General features: G+C 50.6%; 1 protein-coding gene across 3 annotated transcripts in view; it reads right to left on the minus strand.

Moving 5' to 3' along the window:
• Positions 1–11,106, minus strand: part of UNC5B (unc-5 netrin receptor B) — a 135,966-nt gene extending 124,860 nt beyond the window's left edge. For all 3 annotated transcript variants that reach the window (XM_072628279.1, XM_072628280.1, XM_072628278.1), the window contains exon 1: positions 10,847–11,106. In XM_072628279.1, the coding sequence (XP_072484380.1) occupies positions 10,847–10,967 (121 nt within the window). In that variant the 5' untranslated portion in view covers positions 10,968–11,106. The remainder of the gene's footprint in view (positions 1–10,846) is intronic.
• Positions 11,107–14,896: the final 3,790 nt, after the last annotated feature.

Raw genomic sequence — 14,896 nt, forward strand, 5'->3', positions numbered from 1 at the left:
GTCTAGTCTGGCTTCATTGTACAGCTGAGGACTGATATATTAAGTTATCAGAAGCTAGATTTGAACCCAGATCTTCTCACTTCAACTGTCTAATCAACAGGTCAGTTCTGTTCTCTGCAATGGGGGAAGGAATCTCGGAACTTTTGGGAGGAGATCATAGGAGAGGCAGCCCCCTTCTCCCTCTCCCTCCCCCTCACCCCCCCCCCTCTCTCTTTCTCCCTCTCCCTCTCCCTCCCCCCCTTCCCTCTCCCTCTCCCTCTCTCTGTCTCTCTCTCTCCTTCAGTACTTAGGAGGCAGATGATGCTAGGAAACAGAAACCCAGGTCCACAGGATAGATGATTTACAACTCTGGAGAGAAACCCAGGGACGCATAATGCACACAAGGGCACTCCAGTCGATATATCGACTTTCAGGAAGGGCCTTTGGTAAACGCAAGTGGGTTTGGAGGTCTGTCTCTCATCGAGTCCTAGGGGCATTCTCTGATGGAATCAAGGAGAAGGATCATAGAGTGTGCAAGAATTGGACAGGACCCTCTCATTTTGTAGAGTATACAATCCAGGCCCAGAAGAGGCAATGACTCGCCCAAGGTCACAGTTGGTCAGGGGCCAGGGCCCTAATGTCCTTTTCTTTATCCCAAGAAGGAAGGCCCTTCATATCACTGGGGCTTCCTCTCCTCCGGTGGCCTTCAGCTGAGGCTCCCAGGGAGCCTGGAGGCAGATGGAGTCAATAAGCGTTAAAATCCTCAAAATTCAATTTGCCACACTCTTTCAACACATCTCATCGCTCCCCTGCATCATCCGGGACTAGGACCTTGCAAGTATGTGTGTGAATGGGAAGGGCTGGAGGTCACTAAGGAGGTTGGTGACAGGCAGGACCCCATGGGGAGAGTAAGGCCACAGCTCCAGAAGCTGGCCTTTGTCCAGTGGGGGTCAATAAGAGCCAGACCTGTGGGCCTTGGCTGAGGTCTCTCACTCCAGTTCACCCAATCCAACTCATTCAATCCAAGCCCTAGGACAGTGCTGGCCACAGAGGCATTGGATAAGGGTTTGGTGTTCACAATAAATAAAAGAGCCTATTTAAAGTAGTGAGCAGTTCAGAGCCTGGTGACTTCATAAATTAGGGCCCAGGTAGCTCTGATCTCCATCTCTCCTTAACCTAAAGCAAGCTTTATTATGATGAATGTGGAGAGGAGAAATCCAGTACACACACACACACACACACACACACACACACACACACACACACACACATACACACACACACACACACACACACACACAGAGGCACAAACAGTCCCACCCTTTCTGATTTCACATAAGCAAAAATGACTTCTATCCTTTCCTGATTCGCTGTGACCTTCCATCCAGGGTACTTTCCCCTACCCCAGATGTGGAGGTGTCTGTTGCTGAAGAGACCGTGGGATCTGAGCCATGGGAATAGTTCCACTCAGCCAAGGTAAGAGGACAGGATCAGCCCCCCACTAAGATCAGTCTGCCAGCCCCAAAGCAGGGTTTATAGAAACAATGTTGACTTTTTTGAAGCCTCTGGAGAACTGGGAAAAGAGTTAGAGGATCACAGATTTAGAGATGAAAGAGATCAAGGAGACCAGTGTTATCATACAGCTAAGGAAACTGAGGCTCATGGGAACTAGATGACTTTTCCAAGGTCATACCACGTAGTAAGTGATAAAGGTGAGATCTGAACCCAGGTCCTCTCTCATGGTGAGAGTCTTGGGATGATCTGTCACTGATACTAAGAGAAGACAATCTGGGTAGAAGGAAATCTACATGGAGAAGGGAGCTGTCATCTAGTCCTCCAACTTTGGGTCTCAAGAACATAAACTGTAAAAATCTTAAAAATTCTTAAGGATTCCCCAAAGAATCCTGTTTAAATTAATTTACTTTAAAGTAAATTAAAATAATGACAATGTTTACATGGGTTATAGCTAGAGATATTTATAATATCAGAAATTCAAATGTCTCAATACTGTCAGAAAAAAGCTGTGACCTCACAAACTCCTGCAAAGGGAGCCCCAGGGGCCCTGAACTGCACTTGGAGAATCCAACACCTTCACTTTACAGAGGACACTGAAGCCCAGAGAGCAAAAGATATTTGTTGAAGGTCAGAAAGAAAGGAGTTAGGCTGGGCTTCCAGCCCAGATCCTGCCTCCAAATGCTGGGCTCTCCCCCACAGCACCCAGGAAGGAAGCCATCTCTGCTCCTGCCGAAGGTCTTGCAGTCGGTAGTGAGGTCTGGCTCTAGCGTTCAAGGCTCTTCTCACCCGTATTCAGCTGTCACATACAGCCTCTAACATCTCCCACATTGTTGTCATGTATGAATATTTAACTTGACTTGTGTGGTTATATCTTATCTCCCTTCCTAGACTAAGTGCCCCAGAGGTAAAGGGCTACATCTTCTATCTCTGCTTTCTGAAGGTGTCCTTCCACCAGATTTGGGAAGGGGGGGGTGCCGCTGAGGGCACCATGGACTCACCAGAAGGCTACTTCTGGGCCCCTGGGCACCCCAGAGGACAGATAAGAAAAAGGCAGAGGTGCCCCTAAGAGGCTGAGTACCAATGTCACTGCCAGCAAAGAGCTCAGGGTGGGGCAGATCTTTGCAAAGGAACAGGTGCCTCCTGTCTCCAGTCCTCCTGCCCAAGCCTGCTCCCCACAGTAGAAACCAACTCACCCCCTCCAGCTCCCTCCCCATCCTGAGGCCCCCATTCTCCAGCAGTGCGCATTGATTACTTATTCTAATTCAGTTAAACCTTTCCTGCCCCTTCTTGGCCAGTCCCAGGCAGTGAATGTTTAGCCAACTGGTGGTGCCAAGAAACAGCCCCCTGGGGGCAGGAGCCGGGGCCAGGAACACACCTAATGCCCAGGCCAAACAGCACAGGACAGAACAAAACGGCAGCCAGGCCTCCGCCCACCTCACCCCACTCCGGGGTGGGAGTGACGCGAGGGATTCTTCCTGGTGCCTCTGGTAGTCTTCTTAAATATAGAACTGGGAAGTACCTGAGAGGTCATCTCATCCAAACCCTCATTTACAAAGAAGGAAAGTGAGGTCCAGAAGGGTCATGAGGGCATAGCTCTAGAACCGGAGGGTCTTTAAAGGTGATTTCGTCCTTACTTACATTTAGTTTGACAAATGAGGCAACTGAGGCCCAGAAAATCAATCAAATTGCCTTAGGTCAAACAGAAGCAGAGCAAGATTTGAATCTGCATTCTTTGATTTCAAATTGTGCCTTCTGCCCTCTGTCTCATTCTGTCTATCACATATATAACCACAACCTCTAACCTCCCCCCCCTCCCTGCCACACACACACACACACACACACACACCAGACAATTCTCCTCCTTTCTCTAGCCCATACCCACCCACATCCACTTAACCCCATTGTTACGGTATGATCTGGAGCCAGGCTAGCTGTGTGATCATGGACACACCCTAACATACATATACAATATGACAAACACACGTATAGAGACACAGATACACACACAACCTACATAATCACCAATAAGCATAGAAGCACTTCCAAAGTCACATCCAAAACACACCTAAGTAAGCACACACACATACACAAACACACAGCCCATATGCCCATCTAGACATATAACCACATACATGCCTAATACAGGCTACATCCCCATCTACACATGCTACCACACATAACACAGTTGGATACTTTCACACGGAACACAACACACCTTGCTGCCTCATCTACACACTCACACCCTTTTGCACACACAGCAGTAGAAACACACCCAGAGCACACTGGGCGCCTCCCTCCCCTCTCTCCTCACCTCCCCCCTCCCAGAGGGGCATAGGAAGTTACAAAGTGCTGAGAGCAGCCTGTTCTGGAGGTGAGAAAGGTGGCAGCCCTACCATCCTCCCTGTTTCCTGGTGGCATCACTTATTTGGAGGGAGAAGGAAGGAGGGAAGCAAAAGCGGAAAAGAAAGGAGGGGAGGCAGGCAGGGTGTGAGGGAGAAGAAAAGGTGCCCACAAGCTGCTGCTGGCTGCCCAGCTCCGAATTAAATCCCCATTGCCAAAGAGATGCTAATCAGCCCGCTTTGTTGCACCCAGTAAATGCGGGAGCTTCCAGCGATTCCAGAGCTTTTGGAGTGAAGGAAGAGAAAACAAAGGGAGGAGGGAGAAGAGATGAGGAGGTGTAGGAGAGAACTAACCATGATTTATGCGTGCACTTCAGCAAATGTTTTCGCTGGCATTAGCATTGCTAAAGCCAAAAGCGCAGGAGAATCGCAGGGACCTGTGGCTTTAAGCAGCTCTGTGGTTGCAGTAATGCACTCTGGAGGCCCTTCAGGGGGGAGGGGAGAGCTCTGACCGTGTAGAAGATGGGGGTGGGAGGGGGCAGTAGGGAGAAGGCTCCATCTCAGATGTGACGGACTCACCTGTCCTTGTTCACCCTAACTGCATCCCTCAACTAAGCCAGTGCAAGCTGGCAGTATGACCTGGGGCAATTCACTGTCCTGGGCCAGACCAGCATCCCTCTGCTAGGAAGTGAGGGGGATAAGACACGAAGACCTCTAAGTTTTTTTCGAGCTTTAAGATTCTGTTCTTCTAGACTTCTTTAGGCCTGATTTCCTTATATACCCTACCCTACAGTATCTCCTGCCCCCTCCCAACCAGGGACACAAACACGTGAATCTGTAAAATGGGCTTCCATCAGCCCTGCCAGAGCAGCGGAAAGGACACTCTATGTGGAGTCAAAAAATCCAGATTCTGTCTGTTAACTTGATGTGTATGACTGGGCAAATCACTTCCACTCTCTGGGCCTCAGCTTCTCATCTGCAAAGTGAACAGGGTGGTGTATTTGACCTCACAAGAGTAAACCAGGATAAAATACAAAGTGCTTTTGGGAGAGGAGGACTATATCTGCTAAGCAGAAAAACCATCAAGGGGCTTCCTAGTCAAGTGATCCATGGGGCAGAGAGAGAAAAAATGCCTTCTTCCCCTCATTCGAGCTGCCTCTAGAGGGTGGCAGAGGGAGGGCAGAGAAGATGTCTTCTGGGCCCTTCTAGAGGCCATTAAGGCATCCCCTGACTCTCCTCTCCAAACAGCAGGAGCACTGATTGTGGGTTACTTTCATTCCAGATTTTGGATTTTCTTTCTTCCAAATTGAAAGAAAGAGCACAGATTGGCCTTGTTTGATTTCTTTTCTCCTCTGAAGCTTTAATGATTCTGATTGTGGGAGTTGTTTAGGAAACTGGTGAGGAGGGCGGCAGCAGAAGAGCAGTTTGCTCCAGAAGCCCCAGCAGCCCCCTCCCAGAGCCCCTTCTCTCTCTTGTCCCATCCAAGAGCGGAGCTGATTCTGCCTCCAGCCTCCAGGGGGCTCTCCCAGTGCTGCGGTCCACTATGGCCCCCAGATGTCACCCAATAAACAGTAGACTTTCGTGTGTTCTCTCTCTCTCTCTCTCTCTCTCTCTCTCTCTCTCTCTCTCTCTCTCTCTCTCTCTCTCTCTCCCTCCCTCCCTCCCTTCTCTCCTTTCTTCTCTCTCTTTCTCTCTCTCCCTCCACTTTGCTCACTCATCCCATTCTTATCCATTCTCAGTTCTCACCAACTTCTCCCCCCTCCTTGGAGGCAGGCGGCTGAGCTACAGGCTCCAAACTGGTTCCCTCCCCCCCTCCGTCTGTTCACAAGCCCATATGTTCAGTAAGCAGGCTTGGGGTGAGACTCCCCCAACAGGACTGCACTATTTTGGGTATGCCTGCCTGGTGGGCCAGCCCTACCTATTCTCCCCATACCTAGGGATTGGAGAGAGTTTGGGAGCTTAGAACTGACCTCCTTCCTACCCCAGAGACCCTGACCCCTTTCCCAGAGGGCCACATCAGCTCCAAGATGGGGCTGAGAGGCAAATCCCATCAAGGGCAATCAATGTCTCAACAACCCAGCTCTCCAATCCATCTGCATCCTAGAGTAACCCACTCACCAACAGGGACACTGAATTCCTTGGAAATTGGGGAACAAATCAGGCTGTCATTGAATACAAAGATCTCTGATGAACTATAAAAAGACTACAAATAAGGTGGTGCTACCCAAATGGGCTTGGTTTGTTTATACCTTTTAATCTCCCTCCCCCCTCCCAATCTAAGCTGTTTATGGAGGAAGTGATGCAGAGCAGGCCAAATCCACCTGCCAGTCAGTCCTCTGTGTAAGGCCAGTGCCCGGCTGGCACAGGGATGATGCTCAGACTCTTCGATGAACCTCCAGTCCCACAGTCATTCCCCTCACCTCCAGCTCTGGGCAAGATCACAACACTCACCACCAATGTCCTCAGTCCTCAACTCCCTCATCCAACTCAATCCTACCAATGGGATTGGGACCCCTACTCCTCACCCTCATTCATAACTTGTTCCCACTGGAGGAATCAATTTTACAATTCCAGATGCTCACAGACTGCCCAGAGGTCCTGAACCAGCCAGGAAGGCTTATAATCAAAAGGTAAGTGCCGTGGAAAGAGTGGTTCACTCTGCCACTAAGCTACTATGTGACCCTGAAAAAAAATAGGACTTTGCCTCAGTTTCCCCATCTGTAAAACGAGAGGGAGTGAATTAAATAATCGCTTAGGTTCCTTTGGTTTCTTAACTTCTAAGGCCTTCCCTTCCACAGATCTTTGTGAACGGAAGGGGCAGAAAAATAGCCCTCCTCTGTACTTGGGCTCTAATGAGAAAACTCATTATAACCCTCTTGACTTTCCATTTGTTTAGGTGAGAGAACTGCTTGGTAAAGTGTGGAGGCAAGGGAAGGAAAGGAAACACACTCCCAGGGATACGGGAAAAACTACAGCTTTTAATCATACTTTCAAATGAAAGGCTTGTCATCACACCTTGGTTTCTGCAGAACTCCTTGCCACCCCAGAAAGGCTCAGGGGAAGAAGAATGTTTGATGGATTGGGGGGGCAGATAAGGAGTTATGAGGATAAGCCTGGTCCCTCTGAAGTGGTCCCTCCCTGCCTGCTTGCCTGCCAGTCTGTCACTGGTATCTTCCTCTCAGGACTAACAATTTTATAACTTGATCTCATTCACCAAATTCAGAAGCCATCAAACTTTATGTTCTCCCTGTTGTTACAATCCCTTGTGCTCTCTCTTTCTCTTCCCTCTCCCCAGAAGTCAAGGGGGAGGAAGGGAAGGTAAACAGGGGGAGGGTCCCAGGAGGGAGAAAAGGAAGGCCAACAGGGTGAGGATCCCAGGAGGGAGTATAGGAAGGTCAGCAGGGCGAAGGTCCCTTGTTGAGCAGCTCTCTCCTCTGTTTTTCATTGAGGGCTCAGGAAATGAAGGCCAAGCAGAGATGGAGAGGGAAGTCTCCTTGAGACTCTGAGAACCTTGGTGGAATGTGTCAAAGGAGGCAGCCTGGTACAACACAAGGGGCAATGGCTCTTAAGTCAGAAGAGGTGAGTGCAAATCCTACATCTGATGTTTTACCACCTATGTGACCATTTCCTTATCTGTAAAATGAGCACCAAATAGATTAATTGGCCTGTATGATTTCTGAGTCCTTTCTATCTCTAGCTCTATAAGGTTTATGTTCTTCTGGAGGTCCCAGGTGGAAGCTGCAAAAACCTTCTCTTTGGACAAAAAGGGAAACTAAGGCAGCTAGGCATCGCAGTGGTTAGGACACTAGATCTGGAATCAAGACTGGAGGTTCAAACCATTCTCAGACTCTTACTTGCTATCTGATCATACACTTCACTTAACCTCTCTGTGCCTCAGTTTCCATCTGTATAAAGAGAATAACACTAGCTCCTATCTCCCAGAATCATTGTGAGGATAAAATGAGATAATGTTTGTAATTGCTATCTTGTAAATGCTAGTTATTATTATTATTAAATAACAAGGAATCAAAAATCCCAGGAAAGACTGCCACTGACAGACTAAGCCCTACGGAAAGCAAATTTCTTTAACTTCTTTTTCCATATCTGTAAAACTGAATGCTTCGAGGTTTGAAATAATAATAATTACTAACATTTACAAAGCACTATGTTTTTTATAACCAATATCAAATTGCTTGCCTACTCAATGAGGGAATAGGGAAGGAGGGAGGGAAGGAGGGAGAAGATTTGGAACTCAAAATTTTTAAAAAATATATTAAAAATTGTTTATACATGTAATTCGAAAAAATATTAAAAAAAAACTAATATGTGCCAGGTACAGTGCTAAGTGCTTTATAATTATTATATCATTTGGTTTTCACAGTCCTGAGAGGTAAGTGCTGTTATCATCCACTTTTTACAGTTGAGGAAACTGAGGCAACAGAGGTGAACAGGGTCATACAGCTACTAAGTGTCTAAGGCTGGATTTGAATTAGGATCATCAGGACTCTAGGCTCGCCCTGTAGCCCCCACAATGGGACTAGTGAAAGGCAGAAGAAAAAAAACCTTTGTGCACCTGTGTTCTATATGTATTCTTGTACCTTGGAGGAAGACAAAAAACTCTCCAACCCACAAATTTAAGGATTAAACTCCCAAATTTGGGGGACCCAAAAGGAGAAGCCACAGGAAGCTGTACTAGTTAGCAGCCTCTCCAAGGTGGTGGGCATGCAGCACCTGGGTGCAGCCGGTAATAAGTATCATTTAAACCCCACATTCAAACACAAGAGAGAGAAATCAAAGCCTACTATTAAGGCCAGCTCTAGCTGGGTACTGTTATTTCCAGGCAAGGTAGGGACCAGGCACTTTATTAAACAGGCCTACTGGGACAGCCAGTTCCTCTGGGTTATCCCCTCTCGGAAGAGAGATGGTCCAAGATACCCTGCTAGCCCTAAGATGTGCAACAATGAAAATCTGGCTTAGTACTCCTCAATGTGCCAACCCTCTCCTCATAATCCAAACCCCCAAAACTCCTCTCTGACTCTCTCTGTCCAGGATCACTAGCATGAATCATCCAATACCTTGATTTTCAACTCCATGAAAATACTCTCAGCAGTCACCCACAAGACCACATTCCTAGGTGGCAAAGCGGATAGAGCTCTGGACTTGGAATCAGTACAAATGCTGCCCCAGACTATCTCAGCCTCAGTTTCCCCATTTGTTAAACTGGAATAATAATAGCACCTACTTTCAAGGGTTGTTGTGAGGATCAAATGAGATAATACAGTAAGTGACTTGCAAACCTTGGAACCTTATACCATCACTCTTAAAACAGTACTGTCCATTCCCCAGTCCTCCTTCTATCAATTAGCACTCATTTCCAACTTCAGTATTCATGTTTAAACCCCAAAGGCTGCCTAGGAGATGAAATGAGAAGTTTTGGAACTTTACAGTTCAAGAAACAAAAATAAAAACAGAAAAAAAAGAAAGACTGGGCAGAGAAGGGAGGGGGTTGTTTAAGACCAAACCCAGTGTTACCAGACCCAGTGACTGGACTAACAAATTATCAGCCCCCAAGGTGACAGCCATTTGTTATAGTGAAGGGAGTGAGAGGGGGGGGTAGGAGGGAAAAGTAATATAGATAACTACCACCCTCCTCTGCCCCCTCCCCCAAGCCACATATGCTTTGGGCCTGAACTCGAAGAAAGAACTTCATATAGCACATCCACAATCACGTACACAAACAAGAAACAGACACACATGCACACTGCCAAGCAGCCAGCGCTCAGCTCGGGTCCCAGTCCCACCTGCCCGGGCTCCGGGAGCAGGAGAGAGATGCTTTGCTTCTTTTCCCACCTTTCCTAGGGCCCAGCAGACTTAAGGTCACATGGAGAATCGGAAGACGCTGGGATTAGTGACTGGCGCTGGGTGGGAAGGCGCCGTATCCCAGCCGAAGAGCCGACACCTCCCCCGCCCCCCAACCCCACTACATACTCACAAACATAGAGGCACACGTCCCGCCTGGGGATTTCTTCCTTCCCTAAGGCGAGAGCCAGGGCCCTGGGCGGCTGGGGCGCAGCCCTCCCGGGCCAGGCGGCCCGATGGAGAGCAGAGGGAAGGAGTGACCTACTTAAAGGGGAGCTCGGCCTGCTCCGCACCTACTCCACCCTGCCCCACCCGCCCAGCCCTCCGCAGCCGCTGCCCTACGCGGGCTCGTCCCAGCTCGAGCATAGCAGAGCCGTTTCGTCCTTCAGGATCCAGAGCTCCGTGCGCCTGCAGACCCCGAAGTGTCGGCGCGCTGGCCCGGGCTCCGCAGCTCTCCCGCTCCGTGGCCACGCTTTTCTGTTGATTCCAGCCCGAGAAGAGTAAGAGCCCGAGGCCAAGGAGACGGAACGCGCCTGGGAAGCTGCCTCGAAAGATTCGGAGTACCACCGCGCATCCCGCGTGCACCTCGCCCGCCCTTCCCCGGTCCCTCCCGGGTTCCTGGGGATTCTCGAGGACGCTGGAGCTGATGCTTTCACTACCTGGGGCTACGCTCAAGCACGTAGGAGAAAGATTTCGACTTGGGAGAGTCGGGACCGCGGCGAGAAACCTTTTAGCCAGACCCTGCCATCCAAACTAAGCTCCCCCGAGCGGGAGCGGGAGCCGGAGCCGGAGAACCGTCTGAGACGCCATCCCTCCATCCCCTCCCCTCACACTGATCTGCCGGCCAAATTTTCCACTTTTCCATCCAAAGGGAAATCTCAATCACCCAACTGGGGTCTCTTGGCATTGAACTTTTGGCCTCCTAACTCCCTCTCTCTCCTCGCCCCAGGGGGCAGTAATGGGCTCCCCCCACCCCCGGGAGCCGCTGCAGGTTAGCAATGACCTTTGCCTAGAGGATCATCAAGGGCTGGAGATCTATTAGTGTCGGTGGAATTTTTGGAGGGGTTAGGATCCCTGTGGTGGTGGCCAAGGCCCCCATGCGACGGACGCCCCACACCTCGGAGTCCCCGATGCTGGATCCCCGATCTCCGTACCTGCTCCGCACAGCCTCAAGTTCCAGAGCAGCAGGAAGGCCAGGAGGCGCGCCCCTCGCCCTGCCGGGGGCGCCGCCGCCGCCGCCGCCGCCGCCGCAGCAGCCGCGCTCCGAGCTAACATCGTTCCCCAGCCAGGCTCCGGCGCCTCTCCCCCAGGGATCTCTCCCTGGCCCCAGCCTCGCCGCCGCCGCCGCCGCCGCCTCTTCCTTCTCGTCCTCGTCCTCCTGAGTACCTCCAACCTCCGGCCTCCGGCCGCCCGGCTGCGCCAGCCCGTGCCCACCCTGGGGGCACTGCCAGCCACGCTTTGGGGAGGGAGGCACAGGGGCACTGGTGCCCAGGCGCGGAGCGGCGTGGAGGAGGCGGCCGCCGCTGCTGCGCCGCGCAAGGACTGCGAGCGCAGCGGCGCCCGGTGCCCTCTCCGGTGCCAGGCTACTTCGTGCCCCTCCTTGCCTGCGGGCTCCGGCGGCTCCCTCCGCTCTCTCCGAAGTTGAGCTGCGAGTGAGTGCGGTCAGCGCAGCGCAGCTCAGCCCACGGCTCCTCCTCCTTCTCCTCCTCCTCCTCTCCGCTGGCAGCCTGCCCGCCCGCGCTCCCCTCCAGCGGCCACTCAGCTGGGCTCCGGCATCCTCCCTTGCCCAGGCCGCCAGCCACAATGCCGAGGTGTCCCGCTTGCTCGCCGGAGTCCAGGAGCTTAGGGGAGACTAGGGGAGAGGGAGGGAAAGAAGGAGGAGCCTCGTGAGGAGGGGCGGATACTAGGGGGGATCCGACGTCCGCCCGGGCGCTGCTCTCGTAAAGGTAGGGGCCCCTCAGGGGGGACTTGCGAAGCGCAGGACCCGGCTCTACGGAAAACCCGGCGGCCTGGCACGAACTCCCGGATGGTACTTGACTTCACCTTCCTCTCGCCTTCCCCTTCAACTTTCTCACTAACCTCCCCTCTCCTCCTCCCCCCCCCATAACCCTTAGCTTTCTCCTTTGGGTAGTGCCTGCCTCTTCCCTGGTATCTTGACATAGTCCTGAATTCCTTCTCTGATTGTCACCCAGATTTCCTGCCGTACACCCCTCACCTGAATCCTATCTCTACAATTCCCTGCTCACCACACCCCAATCCCCCCGCTTAGTGTGATGGGTTCTGGGCCAGATACTCCAGTGTATAGGGCTGGGGAGCTGCGGCTTCGGTAGAATAGGTGCCTAAGTCTGGCTTCAGGCTTTTGAGGATTTCCTCTGGTGCAACTGGGCTTAACCTGAGGTCCTGGATAGATTTCAAGGGATCTGGAAACCTGGATGGTGAAAAAAATTACATCTTTATTTTCACTAACCTCTAGCTGAGATTTAACATTTCTTTCAAGTATTTTAAACCATAATTCTGAGAAGGGGTCCAAAAGCTTTGCCAGGTTTCCAAAGGACTCTGGGAAACAAAAAAGGTTAACTCCTGTTCTATTGAATTGAAGGGCGTGGGGTCTAGATACCTTTCCCCAAGACCTTCATTCCTCCTTTCCAAAGTTGAAGAGGCTGTGTAGTCTAGATTCTCTACAATCATCTTACGTTCTTGGATCCCCTTTGCCTCTTTTTTCCTTAAAATCCTTTGGGGGAAGTTCTTCTCTGGGATTTCCCCTGGGGATGATAGTCAGGTGTGTAATACTAATGGTGTTAATGGGGAGGAAGCTTGGATCTGAGCAGCAGGAGGCCTCGACTCTAGTCCTGGTCCTGACAGTAACTTGTTACACAAGTCAAGGTCTGAGCCTCAGTTTCTTCATATGTTCCATGAGAGAACCATAGTTTCTCTGAGATCCTTTCCAGAACAAACTTCCTATGATTTTTTTGGAAGGGGGAAGTGACTTGCCCAAGGTCACACAGTAAGTGTCAAGTGTCTGAGGATGGATTTGCACTCAGGTCCTCCTGACTCCAGGGCCAGTGGGCCACCTACTATGATTTTATTAAGTCATGGATTTATTTTAAGTGTGGGATTTGTAAGGAACAGAGAATTGTTGGGTGTGTATGTGTATTTTTTTGTCATAAAATTTCCAGTTTCCACTAGAAGGGATGGAGGAAGTTTGGACTGTAGGGGATGAAACATAACAGGGAATAGGATTGAGAAGGCTGTGAAGAAGAAAGGGCTAGAGGGATTGGAAGTGGTTTGTAAGACCAGAGATTTTGAGCTGGAATTGACATTTCATCTGCTCCTTTCCTCATCTTGCCGAGAAATGTAAGCCCCAGAAAAGGGAGACCACTGGACCAAGGTGGTGCAGGTAGTAGAAGCCAGGGCCAGGATTCAGACACACAACAACCCAATTTGAGTCACTGCTTTCAACCCAGGCTAGACCAAAAGATGGCTTTTTGCCCTTTCGTCTTCCTGGAATTTGACCACTTCCCCAAGGGAAAATCCAGCCCCTCTCCCCAGTTGACAAATAGCATAGATCAGGCCCTGACAAAAGCTGCAGGTGATAGAGGAGGGGGCCAAACTTCGTGACTCATTTGTCCTGTTCTGCTAACAGGAAGTGTTTCTGGAAGGGGGCAAAGGAGATTGGAAGTAGCTGCCTCTGTAGTTATTCAAAATAGGAAACCAAGTTTGTGGACCTGGGGAGAAGAGGGACCATCAATCTTTCTCTTTCATCCTTAATCTTAGTACCTCCCCTCTCAGACTACCCCTTAATTTATCCTGTCTATGTCTTGTTTGTGCAGAGTTGTCTGCCTGTTCTCTCCACCCTCCCCATTAGATTATAAGCTCTTTGAGAGCAGAGACTTACCTCTATCTTTGTTTGTATCCCCAGCAAGATGCCTGGCACACAGTAAGTTCTTAATGATTGACTCCCTCCCTAGTCTAATTAGGGCAAAGAGTCTGAAAAGTCCCCCTTCAGAGGCTGGGAGTTGGGGGTAGGGGCTTAGAAATGAAGAGGTACAGAAAGAAATAGGACCTTTAACCCAGGGAAGGTGCCAGGCCAAGGAAGCAGGTTAAGATTTTTTTAACCTGCCTTGGACTTTTCCCATCCAGCTTTCCCCAGTCTCACCTGGGGAGTGGGCTCCAGGGCTGTGTTCTGACCTGGCAGGGCTGGGGAAGGGCATCCAGGAGCCCTCCCCAGCCCATCGGAATCCCTCATCACCAGCAGCCCTGCTCCAAACTCTGCCCCTAATTTGGGTGCCCACAGATAATGGAGCAAGCTAAGTAGAATCCAGAGCTGTGCCCCCCCAAAACCGGGGTCCTCATGTGTGCTTATGTTCTGAAGAGGAGAGGATTCCACTTGGTAGGTGCGGCCTGTTCATTCACAACCCCCAGAGACCACCAAGGCAAGTGCTGGGCTCAGTGGAAGGGTTGGGGGACAAGAGGGGGAGAGATAAGCTCTGAGACCACTCCCCTAATCCTGCCCCCATTACATCTGGTCTCTAGGAAGAAGAAAAACAGCTCTCCCAGCAAACGCTTCCTATACCCCCTTGGGGCTCCTAGCCCCCCAGCGCCAGCCGCTATCTCTGATCTGGTCAGTCTGTTTCCCGATGGGTGCTCCAGGGGATAAGGCAAACGATCATTCTGGCGCCAGGCCGAACTAGCTGGCTCAGGGTCTGCAGAAGCACTGGGGAGATCAGGGGCCTAGTCTTCTCCTTGGAGACTGTCTGGCTCCCCTCAGGGAGGAGAGAGAAGCTGGGTAGGTGGCCTGGCTTCCCAATGAGAGTCCCAACACCCCCCCAAAAGTTGGAGAATCTGCAGTCAAACCCCAAAAGAAAATGAAGTGCGGGATCCCTGATACATAGACACACAACTACAAAGACGCACATGCACTCCTCTGTAGATACAACCCAAGAGAGACACCACTACAAAGACAAACTCAATCTCTAGACTCCAAACACTTCCACCTCCACCTGTAAAGGCAGATACCGCTACAAAGTAACACCTCTCTATAACTTTAAAGACTGAAACAGACAGGCAAGCTACAAAGGCCCATTCATCATTTCAGGCTGTGATGCTCATTTGCAGGAAAGGAGCACTTATGAATTGCCTTTTGGATACAGGATCAGAAATCAGGCCCTGGGGATACAAAGATGGGTAGGAGAAACCCCCACAGC

The sequence above is a fragment of the Notamacropus eugenii genome, chromosome 1, assembly GCF_028372415.1.
Source record: "Notamacropus eugenii isolate mMacEug1 chromosome 1, mMacEug1.pri_v2, whole genome shotgun sequence".
NCBI lineage: Eukaryota > Metazoa > Chordata > Mammalia > Diprotodontia > Macropodidae > Notamacropus > Notamacropus eugenii.